A 14,562-nucleotide genomic window follows, 5' to 3' on the forward strand; every position below is an offset into this window, starting at 1 on the left:
AGAATTTTTGACGTGGGGCAAGCTTGGAGGAAAGCTGTGTTAAAGTTATGTTTGCCAAGCAAAAGATGCATCCCTTGAGACTTCCTCTGTTTTGATTTAGGGTTGGGTAACGTCCTAATCCTCCAAATCCTTAAGTTGAAACCTGAATTTATACATGTCCAGGTCCGTTGATGCTAATAGAAATAGTCTAGTGACATGATTAAATACCTGGAAAGGGTCAGGATCATTTGGACAACAGGTTAAACATAAGAGGATTAGAAAATTTGTAACATCACTGGCAGGGTAAAGACTGATTTTTAAAAATACGAAGCAAAGAAGTGGAGCTCAATGCGTATTTTGCAGGCAGGTGATAAATAAAGGCAAAGTATTTATTTGAAATATGTTCTGTTTCAGAACACCCTTAATTACTTGGTGAGTAACAGACCTTAAGAACTTCCCAACTGTTTTCGGATTGCTGCAGCGGGGAGGTTGTTGGTCCAGTTGAATCATCTGTTATCCAGCCAGTTCGGTGCCTGTGCAGATACAACATGTCTCGGAGAAACCATAGTCGGTTCCCTTGATCCATTGCATTGGCAAGGGTGTGTGGATCCAACCTTCTCTCTTCTTTTTTTTTTTAATTGCTGTAAATTGCAGTGATCTCTATTGATGCTGGATTTTAAGAATGTTTTGTGTCTTAGTGGGAATGTCTTCAATAATGTGATAGTTAATATGTTTATATTAGAGATAAGATCTTGAAAGGAAACGATAATGGTATCCCCTACTGTCATAACAGAAAAATCCCAGAAAGTCTTTAAATCCTAACACCTTTAGAAGACATCAGTGTATGTAGGAGGCAATGTAATTATTTAGAAGGATACTCCATTGAAAAAAAAAAAGTAAGATGAAACATTAGCTGGTGTCTTTTGAGAATATAAAAGGCTTTTAACTATACATATGCATGTTTGATACACTTTGGCTGTTGCTTTCATGAGTCTTTAGTGTTCACTCTTAATACATTATTTTTATTTCAGCAGCTGTTGGCTAATTATTCCAAGAAGCTGTTGGAAACAGCTCATTCCTGGTATCATCAGATGTTTGCTTTGTACAGCAGAGCATAAATATTCCTTTGGTCTTTTAATTGTTTTTGATTAATGGATACCTGTTGTGGAAAAAGTACTAGAGTCTAAAGAGCCCACTCTTTGGAGGAGAAGTTCATTGAGATGTTTCTGTACAGAGCAACATAAATACTGAAAAGAAACAGAGCAAGCAAAATCCCCAAGGGATAAAAGCCTCTCTTTTTTTCCTTTGCTCTATTAACGTATTCATGTTTCTGTGGAATTTGTTCTATGGATGTAGAAGTGTCTTAACAACATTTGATGTTTGTTTGTTTTTTTAATTTATTTTATTTTTATTTGTAGGGTAAATTACCAGTTCTTCTGCTTGGTCAGTCTGCAGACTTGAGGCCAGGAGAATTCGTGGTCGCGATTGGAAGTCCATTTTCGCTTCAAAACACAGTGACTACAGGGATCGTTAGTACCACTCAGCGTGGAGGGAAGGAGCTGGGGCTCCGAAACTCCGATATGGACTATATTCAGACTGATGCCATCATCAACGTATGTCCCGCTCTGAGCCTTGTCCCCTTCAGCTCTTAGATTTCATTAATAGTTACTCTGAAAATTCTGAAGAACAGTGAACATAGTTAGCTTTTCTCTTGTCCATGTAAATATGGACATCTGCGTTGCCACAGCACTTGATTGTTGTTTAAAAATCCCCCAAGGAACCACCCCAAGTACAATATCTGCCTTCACTTCAAAATTCTTACGAATTACAAGGGAGGAGGCAATATTCTCTGGCAAATAAATATCTTTTCGAAATCCATCATTTGTTTGCTAAAAAAGAAGCCAAGCTTAGTTTAAGGATTCGAGTTTGTTTCTGCTTTAAGGCAAAACAATAGGTTTTGTACTTCTACTGTTGGCCTTGTAAGAAATCTTCGCTAACAGCTCCCAGAGCTGTGCTAAAATCTTCTAAATTGCTAGTGTGGTACTATTAAAACAAAAGAAAAACCTTGGCTTTCTGAACTTACTCTGGCAAGAGAAGAAGGATTAAGCATTTGCAAAGCTCAGCTAAAAGAGGTGATATTAAGGGTAGTTAATGGGTTTGGAAGTTAAGACTGTCCTATTGCACGTATTTAATAGACAATGAAAAAATTACTACAGAAATATTTCAAAAATTTCTTTTATGTTGTGCTTGCCATGTATTAAGAGGTAGATATTAAAACATGTTCTTGCCATATGTTTATTTTCAGTATGGAAACTCTGGAGGACCCCTAGTAAATCTGGTAAGAGTTTCTTTAAGTTTGCTTAGTGTCAAGCTTATTACTTTTTACTTTTTATTTTAAAAACAAAACAAAAACCCCCACCCAAACCAACAAGCAAACAAAACCCCACACCAGAAGTGTGATTCAGAGCTTTCAATATCTGGCTGACTACACAAAATTCACATAGTTCTTACGAATCACTTGTCTGTGTTTATGTTGGCAAATCATAAGATATGCTTGGATTTCAGTATTTAAGATGTTTACGGTTTGCATAGTTTTGAGCAAGTGTAATGCCTAATTTTTTTTGCCCATGCCTTGCAGTAAGTGAAAAGCAGAATATAAAGTTGAGGTGTTTGCCTTCACTGTATACCATGCAGCCAGCAATATCTTTTTTTTGTATACTGAAACTCAGCTTAATGGTTCAAAAACATACCTACCCCTTTATTTTGAATCACACTGAGGGGGTTGAAACCCCCCCCATATTTATCAGGATATTAGGGTTTATTTGCTGATATTGTAGGACGTGGTCAGAGCTGACCTTGCAGCAGCTGTGTATAAGCCCAAGAGAGAAAAACGGAAGCAGGTTGCAAAACCTAACTGCTGTGTGGGAGCTCTCGGATGGGGGCACATGGGGTCGAGCAGAGGAGAGGCAGCGGTCCTCAATGAGGGACGGCACAAATTGGAAGAAAGAACGAGTCAGAGTTTCTGCCTTGGAGATTCGGCAATTTTTTTTCACCCGACTTGCAGTACAATTTCAGCACCAGTAACCTCCGTTTAAAAAAATTGTAGTTGGATAGTTTTTAATCGGGGATAGATCAGGGAAAGAAGCTGCTGAGATTTCAGAATTGCTCGAATCATCAGGTGACAGCAGAGATGTTTTATCTGAAACTTTCTCTTGGAGTCACATTACCAGCAAATCTTTGATTTTGGTGAACTGTCATTTTTCTTTATATTATTATGCAATATTTGCTCAGAACCAGTTGGCGCCATACTTCCTGAGGTGCCTGCTGAAATAAACAGACCAAAATTGGCTGTAGAATGTGCTGCTCATCTGCTGCAAGCAGGAGAGCTGCCCAATTCTGATCGCTCTTCTGCTAGTGGCAAGATGAATATCCACATCAGTTTTCCAAAACCGTAGAACAGTTGTTTATCAATAGACTCCAAAAACCTAGACTTAAAGAGACCATTTAGAAAATTGAAAACCAGCTACAGAGTGTGTTATGTGAATTTGTCTTTGTGATTGCTTGGAAGAAATCATCCATTTCTCTTTGAGATGTTTCACAGTTGCTAATAACAATTTCTTACTTCTTCAGGATGGTGAAGTCATTGGAATTAATACATTAAAAGTTACAGCAGGGATCTCCTTTGCTATCCCATCGGATAAAATAAAAAAGTTCCTAACTGAATCCCATGACAGACAAGCTAAAGGTACTGTACTTCACCAGTTTGAAGGTAAACCAGAAAGTCAACAGCCTTTGAGGCTCTTTTGGTAAGAGCAAGTGATTGAGACCTGTTTTCCTTTTTGTAGGAAAAGCTATAACCAAAAAGAAATACATTGGCATACGAATGATGTCCCTGACTCCCAGGTAAGTAAAAGCAGTGGTTCCTCACCTTCCCGAAGTGTGGTCACTGCATGCGTTTGGATCAAGCTCATGATCTGCAGAAAGAACCAGGAGGTTTGAACCAGCAGCGAGTGCCTCTGTAGGTGCTGGTGACAGCTCACAGCCCCTTTTGCTACCTTTTTCTCTGCATCTGCTACATGGTTGAACTGTCCTGTAGACTCTTGTATGAGCTAGTTTTTAAACAACTCCCTGGCTTTTTCTTTTCCTTAATGCTTCAGAAGAGAATAGCTAGCAATTGTTAATTTGTTCTGGGGCTCTATTACTGTTGTTATTTTCTGTCCTGTGCTGTCGTGTGGGTCAAGGAGAAAACAGGACCGTATGTTTTCAAGAATTACAGCAGCTACGTGCGTATTTCCATTTCTATAAAATTATTTTCATTAAACAATTCACTTAATGTAAAATGAAGCTTTTGTGTGGACTTGCTTATTCATACTCAAACCTGAAAAGACACATGAGCAGTCCCATAGAAGTAACCAGTTCTCCCATGTGCAGGATCATGGATGTAATAACAAAGCATTGAAACCAGAAGGGGCTTTTTTTAGGTGTTCAGGATCTGCTAGTTCTGAAGTAATGGCCAAGTTTTGAAATGTTTTAAATCTGATCCTCAGTATCTATTGAAATTATTGCCTTTACCAGAAATGGGCATTAAAAAGCTGTATGAATGCAAAAAGTGTAATAATTCTTGAAATACTTGTAAGGGTTAAAATTAATTTTGAAACGTCACATCAACTTGTATCAAATACCTCAGCTAGTGAATGCTAAGTGACTTTAAGTGAAAATGCGTGATTTTTTTTTTTTCCCATCTTGTCAAAATATTTTTGTTGCTGTTTCTTCGTTTTCCAGCAAAGCTAGAGAGCTGAAGGATCGCCATAAAGACTTTCCTGATGTTGTCTCTGGGGCCTATGTTATTGAAGTAATTCCAGAAACACCAGCTGAAGCGTAAGTTGAAGTACTTTTTTCTCAAAACCACTGCCACTGATTTAAGGGGGTAATGATAGAGAACGTTCCCTGCTTAACTCACTATCTTGATTATGCTAAATTAACAAAATTACAACCATCTGATAGCTATTAGGTTGTCTGCTGGAAATGGGTTTGTGGTTTTAGTCCGGTCCCCAATGGGTAATATTGCAAACGTATCAGGGTATTGCAGCAAAGCCCTGTCAGCGTTCCCAGCTGAAAGGGCAAGGATTCAGTGGGCGTGAAAACTCAATTTTCATTTTTCTCAGCAATTGCTTCCAAGACGTCTGTTGTACTGATGCCAGTGCTGAATAAAGATGTTTGCTTGTGCACGCTCCCCATGGCCCTGCCGGTCACTCCTGTAGGAGAGTGAGGGAGAAGCTTTGCATCCACCGTGTGAAGACGTGTCCATCTCGGCCCAAGCACCTCAGTGTTGGGCAAACCCACCAGCTCTCCTGGCGTGTCTCCACTGGGGGAGAAATACTCTCTTGGCAGGAGATTCTCTTCCATGTGAGAGCTTTGGGAGGAGTCATGTTATTGGGAGGAGCTTTTGCTTTTGGACAACTGATCTTTTTCTTTGTATTATTCAGTATTTGCTCAGAAGCTCAGCTGCTGGTTGGTACCACGCTTCATGAGATGCCTGGCTGAAGTACGGCATCTGGTCTGTGGTCGCTGGCACTGGTCTGGCTGGCTCCTGCTGGAGACACTTTCCTTTCAGAGTTTGTTTGATATGAAACCGCTCAGAAATCCAGGGTAGGAAATGGGAAACTTTATTCATTTTCTGAAACTAGAGATCATTTAAGAGAAGAGTAAATCTTTGTGGTGACAAAGAGGCGTGTGTAGCACCAGAGGCACGTAGGCAGAAAGCTCCTTGGAGCAAGCGTATGTTGTCTCTTCAGAAGACTGCAAGGATGGTTGGATGATGTCTGTTTGTTGCAGTCTGGATGCCACTGTAAGATACACAGTGTTAGCTGTCTAGCATGCTCTCTAAATTATTGCTGCGTTTTGTAGGTAATTCTTGTTGGCAGCGCTGTTCGTGCAGAATAGTGGTGTATGTCTGTGATGTGAAATGAAATTGCAGCTAGCGTAGGAATAATGTGACTGCTCCAGTGTGGGACTGGATTTACTGCCTTGGCATGCAGGCCCAATCTGAAGGTGCAGAAAAATCATTACAGGAGTATGGAGAATCACAGAGAGTGGGAGAAGGGCACTAGAGAGGTAGAAGAAATGTGAGGCAATGTATGTAGCCTCATAACTTGAAGGCAAACTCAAATAAGGATGCTTCATCTGAAGGCTGGCCTGGCAATTAAAATGCAGCCCATGTTTGCTATGTCTCCCCTGCTAGAGTTCCCTTGTCAGTGGGTTTCCCTGTTCCGCTGATTTCCTTTCCAATGCTCGTTGTGTAGCCGTGCTGGTAGGGGATCAGAGCAGTTCTGCAGCGACCTTCTCCTGGGTATGAGTTGAGAGGAGAGGCTGCCTGAGAGACCGAGATAATCTAGAATGGTTTCTCCCATGGAAATGTTTTAAGTCGTGCCTTCGGTAGGCAACCAGATTTGTCGCAAACGTTGGCCAAGGCATCCTGCTTGCAGGAGACACTCATGTAAGGCGTTTTCTGCGGGCGGAAAAGGCTGATGACTGCTCTGTGGTTTTGTGAAGAAGGGTTATGCTGAAGGGCTGAATCATGTCTGATCTGGTTACTTGGTTAATATTTCCATAACTTGGAGCCAGATCGTTGTGCAAGACCGGGCAAGATGATGTGGTCGATGGTATCCCTCACCACCCCGTTTCTTGGTCCTGGCAGCAGTCTCAGCCAGCGCTGGGAGAGACCCGCGGCCCCGGGCAGGGGAGCCTTGCCGTGCTGCCCCGTCCTGCTTTGAGTCAGGAGGGTTTTGGTTTCGGTTTGCATATGGTGCTGAGGTCAGGAGAAGGGATTCTGGGGGCTGCGGGCAGGCAGATGAGTGGAAGGACACGCATGCGTTTTTGGTGACTGCGCTAGATTGCTACATGTGTTATTCTGCTCAGGTTTAAAGCATGAAGGTAAGGTGAAGTGGCTGTTAGTAACCTGTGTATGGAGAACAGCATGGATCTGGGACCAAAATTCCTCATGCGTTACACAAAGTACCACTCAAATTGCTTTGCTATGTATACGTGAATAAAAGCTTAGAAAATTTCCTCTCTAAAACAAGTGCCTTGTTGCAATTATTTTAAAAGAAGAATATGCCTCTATCTCTTCTACTGAATCATCATCTAGGATCCTTATTGCAAAATTACTGCACTATTTGCAATAGTGAATTCCTTTGAAGGCAGTGAAATATGGGATTCATCAAGCTTGTACCTCCATCTGATTTCTGAGGTTTCTGCATTGTATTGTAATCTTCACCGCTTCATAAATTCTGATTGCTTTTTCCATGCCTGCTGTGTCTCTGTGCAACTGCCGTTGGGTGGGAAATAGGAAAAATGCAGCAATTTTTTTTTTTTTTTAAACAATATTGTAAAGACAATAAAATGGCAATTATAATAATACATTGCTGCTTTGTATTTTCAGTGGTGGCCTGAAGGACAACGATGTGATTATAAGCATCAATGGACAGTCGATAAGTTCAGCCAGTGATGTCAGTGACATTATTAAAAAGGACAGTACGTTGAACATGGTTGTACGCAGGGGCAACGAAGATGTTATGTTAACAGTAGTTCCTGAAGAAATCGATCCCTAACCAGAAACATGAGCTGGATTTCATGTTTTCTTTTAACAGCATTGGACTGCTTATATTCTCTCTGTGCTGGTACAGGAAACGTTAGACTTCTGACCAACATTCTGCTTGTTCAGTGGATTAGTATTGGCCAACAGAGTAACTTCTAATAGGTTTAAGGTGCAAAATCAGTGTAATTTCACATACTCCAGATGATAATTTTTTTCCTTCTGTATTATGTATGCAATGTATTCTTTACTGGCTGTTACATTCCCCGCTTAACAAATCGACGTTTGCTTCCCTGTGTTGGATAGATTTACCATTATTTCCGCTAAGATTTAAACAAAACCCATGCACACAATGTGTGTTGTGGTATTCAGGTATTTATAGGTTAGCTGTGTTTTAACTGGAAATACCATTGTAAAGGAGTAGTTGGTTTAAAAGAAAACACAATTGGGGGAAAAAAAGTTTGGTTTATAAACACAAAGAAATCCCAACCAAAATAACCTTTTGAGGATCCCGTGCAGGATTTTAATACTATGATATTTTCCTAGTGTTATTAAAAGAATTCAACAGTACTTCTTGTGAGTGATTCATTTTACTTCCCCCTGTGGAGTGTTTTTCTTTGAACAGCACATCTGCCTGAAAGGATGTCCTGATGGTCTCCTTTTTATCATCATAAACCAAAACACTTATTTTTCAGTATGTGCTTGTATTTGCGCTCTTGTGCATCTGTTTTTCTTAGCATGGCTGGCTCGAATTTGTCATATTGGCTATTGCAGATTGCCTGTCTTCCAGATGTTTAATACATTTTCCTTATTGTTTTAATTACAATTTCACCAATGCCTGAAATCTGTTTGCCCACTATAGAAATGGTCATATTGTGGATCACAGATCCTATACCATTCTAGTTCAGATATCGGGTTGTTTGTAACTGTTGTAGATCTGGTCTTAAGCTCTTTCAAACAGGCTGTTTTATTCACAATCTTGAGTGCCGGTGTGCATATGATAGGACCTGGTTTTGACTAGGATATTGGGCATTCCTCTAACATAGAGACTAATCTTTATGCATGTATTTATGGATGCCCTTCAAGCTTGGGTAGCGAATGGGATTGTCTTACTGTGAAGCAAAACAATCAACTACATTTAATTACAGTGTAATTACTCATTGCGTTAAACAATAGGCTAAGCAGCCTTTCCTTTCCTCTGTTGAAATATGTATCTCAGAGAATAAATGCAAGGGCTATAGACAACTTTTGGTGACTGTCATTCCTAAACACACTCTTCTTTTGGAACCTGCTTCTTAGTAAAACTCTTCAACTGGGTAGCTGGCAGTTTATCATTCCACACAATTACAGCAAGAAATCCTCTAGACCTGGATCCCTGACAGTGTTCTTTCTCCCTCCAGCTGTGTTTCAGTTCTGTTTCAGCCAGTTTATCCCAATTTGGGGAGCCTCTGTATCCCCGAGCACCAGCGCCTGCCCTTATTCCCCTGGATCACTATAAATTTACACAGCCGTACAGCGTATTGACCCTTGACATGACTGAACACCTCATTACTGATTTACTTGTTCCGTCACTGTGGTAAATCACCCATGTCTGAAAATCTGCCAAGATATTACAGTGCCAAGTGCTGAAGGTCTGCAATACTTTCTAGCATGAAAGATGCAAAGTAGAATGATCTTGCGGAGTTGCTTTGTAGTATATTTGCACTGGAAGTTCATCTTACTGATGTTGATTAATGTTTCAGCTTCCTGTTGAAGTGGTATTGTATTTTGTTGAACATCCCCTGTGTAGTGCGTAGTGGGGTGACATACAGCTCTCAGCAAAAATGAAATAAAAAATCACCTGCCTTCTCTGCTACTGGACCCAACTAGCAAAAATTAAGCTAAAGCCCCAAAGCCAGGGAATTGTGTTTAAAACAGAAGTTATTTTTCATCTGCCTTTTTATTTCAAAACAAGTGGTTGCATAATTTACAGAGCTGGTTGATTCTCTTTGTTCCTGTTGTTTGTTATTGCGGTCTCTTAATATGCTAAACCATTAATATTTTTGCTTGGTTTCTAGCTAGCCACTTTGAGCTTACCGCTGATGTCCTTGCAACAACAGCTAGCACAGCACATCTTTATGCCTGTGCTTTACATAGATACTACTGTGAGGCATAAATGCCTCAGGACAACGGCTCAGGTTTTGTGTGTGCATTAGGAAAGAGGCAAATGAACTTGACTGCTGTTCAGTGGTTTTCCTGCACCACTGGGATTAGTGAAATATTCGACCAGATTTCTAGCCCGTAGCTCCATCTAGTGGGACGCACAACGGTCTCTTACTGCAGCCACTCACTTTCCATCATATATTTGAAAGTTATTTTCTGATTTATCTTTTTTTATTTATAATTTTTTTTTGCATCAGATATCCATAACCACATGCATATCCTGAAAAATGTTTAGAATTTACTCTTCCAGTATCCAACCATGTTTGCAGCTACCCAGATGGTTTCTTACAATCAAAATTGTCTCTACGTGTTTAAGTATTTAAAATAAGATTACTGATAAGCAGAGGCTCAGAAGCAAAGTTTGTCTTTAATACAATTAATTAGCATGTATTTTTGATGTATTATTGGGTTATAGATTTGGAATGGTTTTTATTCTTTGTTGCTTCAACACTCAGATCTTTTCCAAAGTGCAATTGAAAATACTTTGTACAGAATAGTTTTGGCACAGTTTGTATAAATATCAGTTTCCTGGAAATTTGAGCAAATGTTGGACGCTAAATCGGGGAAATTCTGGCTTGATTTTCAGTATTTTGGAATGTCTGAAATGGAAACTGGAATTGCTGCATATGTGATGCTGAGTAGATGGCTACATGTGGCTACACTCAGAGGTAGTTTTGAAAAGCTAATAAGTTCACTTATTCCATGAGGGAAATGTCTTGAGCTCTAAAAGAAATTATCATGACTAACAATTGTCTGGTTTCTGTGGCTTATATGCCAGGCAGTAAGGTCCTGTGGTTTCAATACCAGAGGACTTTTTTTTTTTCTTTTTTTTTTTTTTCTCTCCCCATCCCTCCCCATAACTCTTGTATTTATGTTAAGGAAGCTGAGGGTGTTTTTAGAACCACATCTGTCCAAATTACAGTGAGACAGACATCTAGTAGGGCATTAGATTATATGCATGTTCTTATTGTATATCAGAAAAATACTGTAGAAGCGATTAAAGCTGGAGTTGCAGATATCCAGGAGAAATAGTGGTGATCAAGAAGTTATTAGTCACCAATCTAGGGCAGTGAACGATGAGTGCCACTGAGTATTTCTTTGCACGCGATGGTAGGTCACTGGTGAGGTTCCGGGGATCTCCTTGATTGAATTATATTTGAGATTATTCCCCCTGTTCCTAAATTCCTGTATTACTTCCCACTGTTTCCTCTTCCACCCAGAAAACATGGATGTGACTTGGCATCCTTTACTCAGTTTCCCCCTTCCCTTTGCTCTAACTCCCTCCCCATTAGTACTGCTGATGACTGCCGGCAAAAGGAAACCAAAGTCACAGCCGGGGCTGACATTAAGTCAGAGTTTGAAGTTAAATGTCAGCGAGCTGCTTTGAGGCTTTCTTCACACGGAGAGGCAGAAAATTCCCGAAGAGAGAGGAAGTAGCCGGGCAGAGAAGTGATGGCGAAGGTCTGCTTCACTTTGCTCTATCCTCAACTTCAGGATGCAAACCTCAGCTCAGCAACCTCCCATCCGGACCCCCAAATTTGACCAGCATCTGATAAAGTGATCTGGAGGTGAAGGGATTGGTAGCATCACTCATAACGCGAAGGCCGTTGTCATTCTTGACTGTATAGAAATGCGTAGCAGGCAGCTTTGCTGATTTTACATTTGTGGTGTGCTGTGCATCTGTACATCCTGCACTGTGTGTCCAGCTGGGCTGTACAGATGTCTGACACACACCCCATCTATTTTTATTTTCAACCCTCAAACTCCAGTCTCTTGTGCAAGATGCTGGGAAGTCAGGGCTGGACCCACTGGGCCTCAGGATTTCAGCCAGTTTAGCCTCCTTGTACTCTTACTCTGTATATATGCAATACATTGATTGGTTAAGTGTTATTTATTGCACAAAATCACTGCTAAAACCAGAGCCTATGTAATTTGACGGAGAAAGTGAGGAAAGAAGCTACCGGAGCAGCTCATCAATTTAATCTATCTGCATTTTCTGGGAAGTTTTCCTCCAGTTTTCATGGTTATATTTAGCGGTCAGGGTACTGCAGTATCTGTCCCCACAAACTCTCTGAGGAAGCGGATAATAATTAGGAATTTATTAGAGAGAAAATGAGTCAGAGCTAAAGCATGGGAGTTAAATTTACTGAATTTGGTAAAGAATGAACTTTTATAGCTTGGAAATACTGCAAGACGTGCTGGAGAGGAACTTTTTTTTTTTTTCTGTCCATTCCTTTTCTGTTCAGTGTTTATGCACGGTGATTTTCAGAAAGTTTGCAGTGTGAATATCTGAGAGAAATGGACTACGTTACAGCAGTGTATCGCTGCTGGAACATGCTCCTTCAGGTTTCTGTGGCTGTCGCTCTAAGTGGTAGCAATTAACCGATCTCCTGAACCTGCTAGAAAACTGCCGCTTATGTGAATTACCATCTTATAGTGGGTGTGGGTACAAAGCTATCGAAGCATCAAGAAGGGCACGTATCTGCCTCAGTCTATGGCATTAGAGCACCATGCGATGGCAGCTGCTTGGTTTATCTGTACCTGTTGTTGCTGGGCTCATTGCACAGACATGGCTCAAATGGTCTACCTCTTCCACGCAGCGACTTCCCATGAGTGACTCTGAAAAACAGAAAATTGTTTAAGTCAGTTGAGATGAAGAGTGGTTATGGAAAACCGCGTCAGTTGATTTTTATTTTTTTAAAGTACTGAAAGGGTTTTCTAGTCAAAGACTCATGTACAAATACCTTCCCTGAATAATTAAAGCAGTTGGTCCATCTTACTAATAAAACGAGACCAGTCTCCCTTCTCTTCCTCCGTTCCATTTCTTTCATAACCTTAATTCACATTCACTATTTTTTTTCTTAGGCTTATACTTTTAACTGCTATTAAACCAAACAGGCTTATCACAGCACTGAATCTGATCCTGCAGTTTGCATTTTTATGTGCTCCCTTGCTTTCCTTTGAAGCCCCATAGCATGCAGAGTTTAACCACCGTTACTTAGGACTCATTCATCCCATCTTCTTTTGAACTCCAAGGTAACCTTGCAAACTCAGATCTTTTCCAGCTGATGACTCTATCAGCACTCGCACAAGAAGCGAAGTTCTGCATCAACCTGTTTGCCCCTGTTGAGTTTTTGGGGCAGACGGCACACACGGGGTTGCCGCATTTCTTCTGTCTCCTGTTCACGGGTTAGGGCAGCTTCCAGCAGAAGCGTAGCCTGCCTTTCCCCTCTGGAATGGAGCTGATGGTGCAGATCGCTGCTCTGCAGAGGAAAATACAGGTCTAAGGTGTTACTGATTGAGAAAGCTGTGATTTAAGCTGTGTCTGCCTGGCTGCCCCTATTTCCCAAAGCTCCCCAAAAGCTGAGAGAGGAGCAGCAGCCCACAGGGCTGACCCTACAGCTGGGGTCCTACACTTAAATAGGTATTTTAAAGAACCTCTGGTCAGGTAAGTCCACGAGGGGGCGAATTGAAGCTAAAAAACTCAACACTATCCTCTGTGGAAGCTGCGCACACCTTTGTCCAAAGGATTTGTCGCTGTGATGGCCAAGCAGTTGGAGCTGGTGCTGTGTACAGCGGGGCTGAGCGGCAGTGACCTCCCCAGGAGGACGGTGATGCAGGGGGAAAAGCAGATGTCCACGGAAGTCTGAACTTAGTGTCCGTTCAGAAAGAATTGCTGAAAGTTGTTCTCGTAACAGAGTTGATTCCAATTTTCTGAGGAACTGGGCAGGTCTGCTAAGGAAAGGGTAGATTTTGTCTGCGTCTCGGGTGAGTTCATGTGTCTGGCAAGGAAGGAGAATTGACAGTCCAGACTGGAAAACTAGAAAGTTTCAGGATGCTGTGACTGGTTTAAAATCCTGTACAGCTTTGCTCTTTGGGAAAAAAACCCCAAACCTGCAAGTCGGGTAAATAGAAAAGAAGCTCTAGCTGTCACTCTCTAGTGCAAAACAAACCTGTAATAAAGCCGGTCTCTAATTAACTGAAGAATAAGAGTACATTTGCTCACATCTGAATCGGAAAACATGATCAGAGACAGTATTTTGCCTGAAAAGAAGGGTACCGCTGAGGCCAGGGGAGGCTGAGAGCTTAAGTGCAATTGGACTTGCTGAATGCAGTTGTGGCAGCACGATCGCAGCGTTGCTTCTCCCACGTATGAGATGGGGCTTATGAAAGTAAGCAGCAGGGTTAGTCATCATCTGTGGTTGAGAAGGATCTGTCTTGTTTGAATTGCAGGCTGGGATCTTGAAAGAAAACCTTCCTTTTGAAGGTTTGAGTTGGCAAAAGAATGCTGCATTTCACCAGCATGGTTAGCAGGAGATGAGTATTTCATTGATGTGTAACAGAAAAGGGTTTACAACCACGTAAATGTTACTAATACATATACAGACTTACGTAAAGGAAAATAGTATACTGAAACGATGAAACATCTTACTTCTTTCTTGCAATCCAGTAGTTTTGCTTTTATTTATCCTCAGCTAAGTGGGTTTTTTGGTATGTTTAATGAAAAAGCACTTCCCAAGAGAAGGCAGGAGTGCTGTGCAGAAGGAAGAGCTCTGCTGGGATCAGTTCCAGCCTGTGCAATGATTTCCTGCAAGCGCTGAGGGCCGCTGCAAATCTTGCCATCACGTGCAAGGGCTTCCTCTGCTCAACTTGCTTTACTGCCTGAAGAACAGAGTAATTTTTTTTCTCTATATATATATATTTTATTAAAAGCTAGTCTAGTAAAGCTCTCTGCTTAACACTGTTTTCTGTCCTGGAGGAAAAACCAGTAAGAGCAAATCAAATCC

The 14,562-nt window shown here is 41.1% G+C and overlaps 1 protein-coding gene across 2 annotated transcripts in view; it reads left to right on the forward strand.

The window, feature by feature from the left end:
• The window catches only part of HTRA1 (HtrA serine peptidase 1), a 34,829-nt gene extending 26,011 nt beyond the window's left edge, over positions 1–8,818 (forward strand). The window contains exons 4-10 of one of the 2 annotated variants that reach the window (XM_049810723.1): positions 1,398–1,592; positions 2,285–2,317; positions 3,610–3,724; positions 3,825–3,882; positions 4,221–4,262; positions 4,762–4,857; positions 7,421–8,818. In XM_049810723.1, the coding sequence (XP_049666680.1) occupies positions 1,398–1,592; positions 2,285–2,317; positions 3,610–3,724; positions 3,825–3,882; positions 4,221–4,262; positions 4,762–4,857; positions 7,421–7,589 (708 nt within the window). In that variant the 3' untranslated portion in view covers positions 7,590–8,818. The remainder of the gene's footprint in view (positions 1–1,397; positions 1,593–2,284; positions 2,318–3,609; positions 3,725–3,824; positions 3,883–4,220; positions 4,263–4,761; positions 4,858–7,420) is intronic. The other variant, XM_049810724.1, reaches the window with a different exon arrangement.
• Positions 8,819–14,562: the final 5,744 nt, after the last annotated feature.

Source organism: Accipiter gentilis, chromosome 9 (genome assembly GCF_929443795.1).
Source record: "Accipiter gentilis chromosome 9, bAccGen1.1, whole genome shotgun sequence".
NCBI lineage: Eukaryota > Metazoa > Chordata > Aves > Accipitriformes > Accipitridae > Astur > Astur gentilis.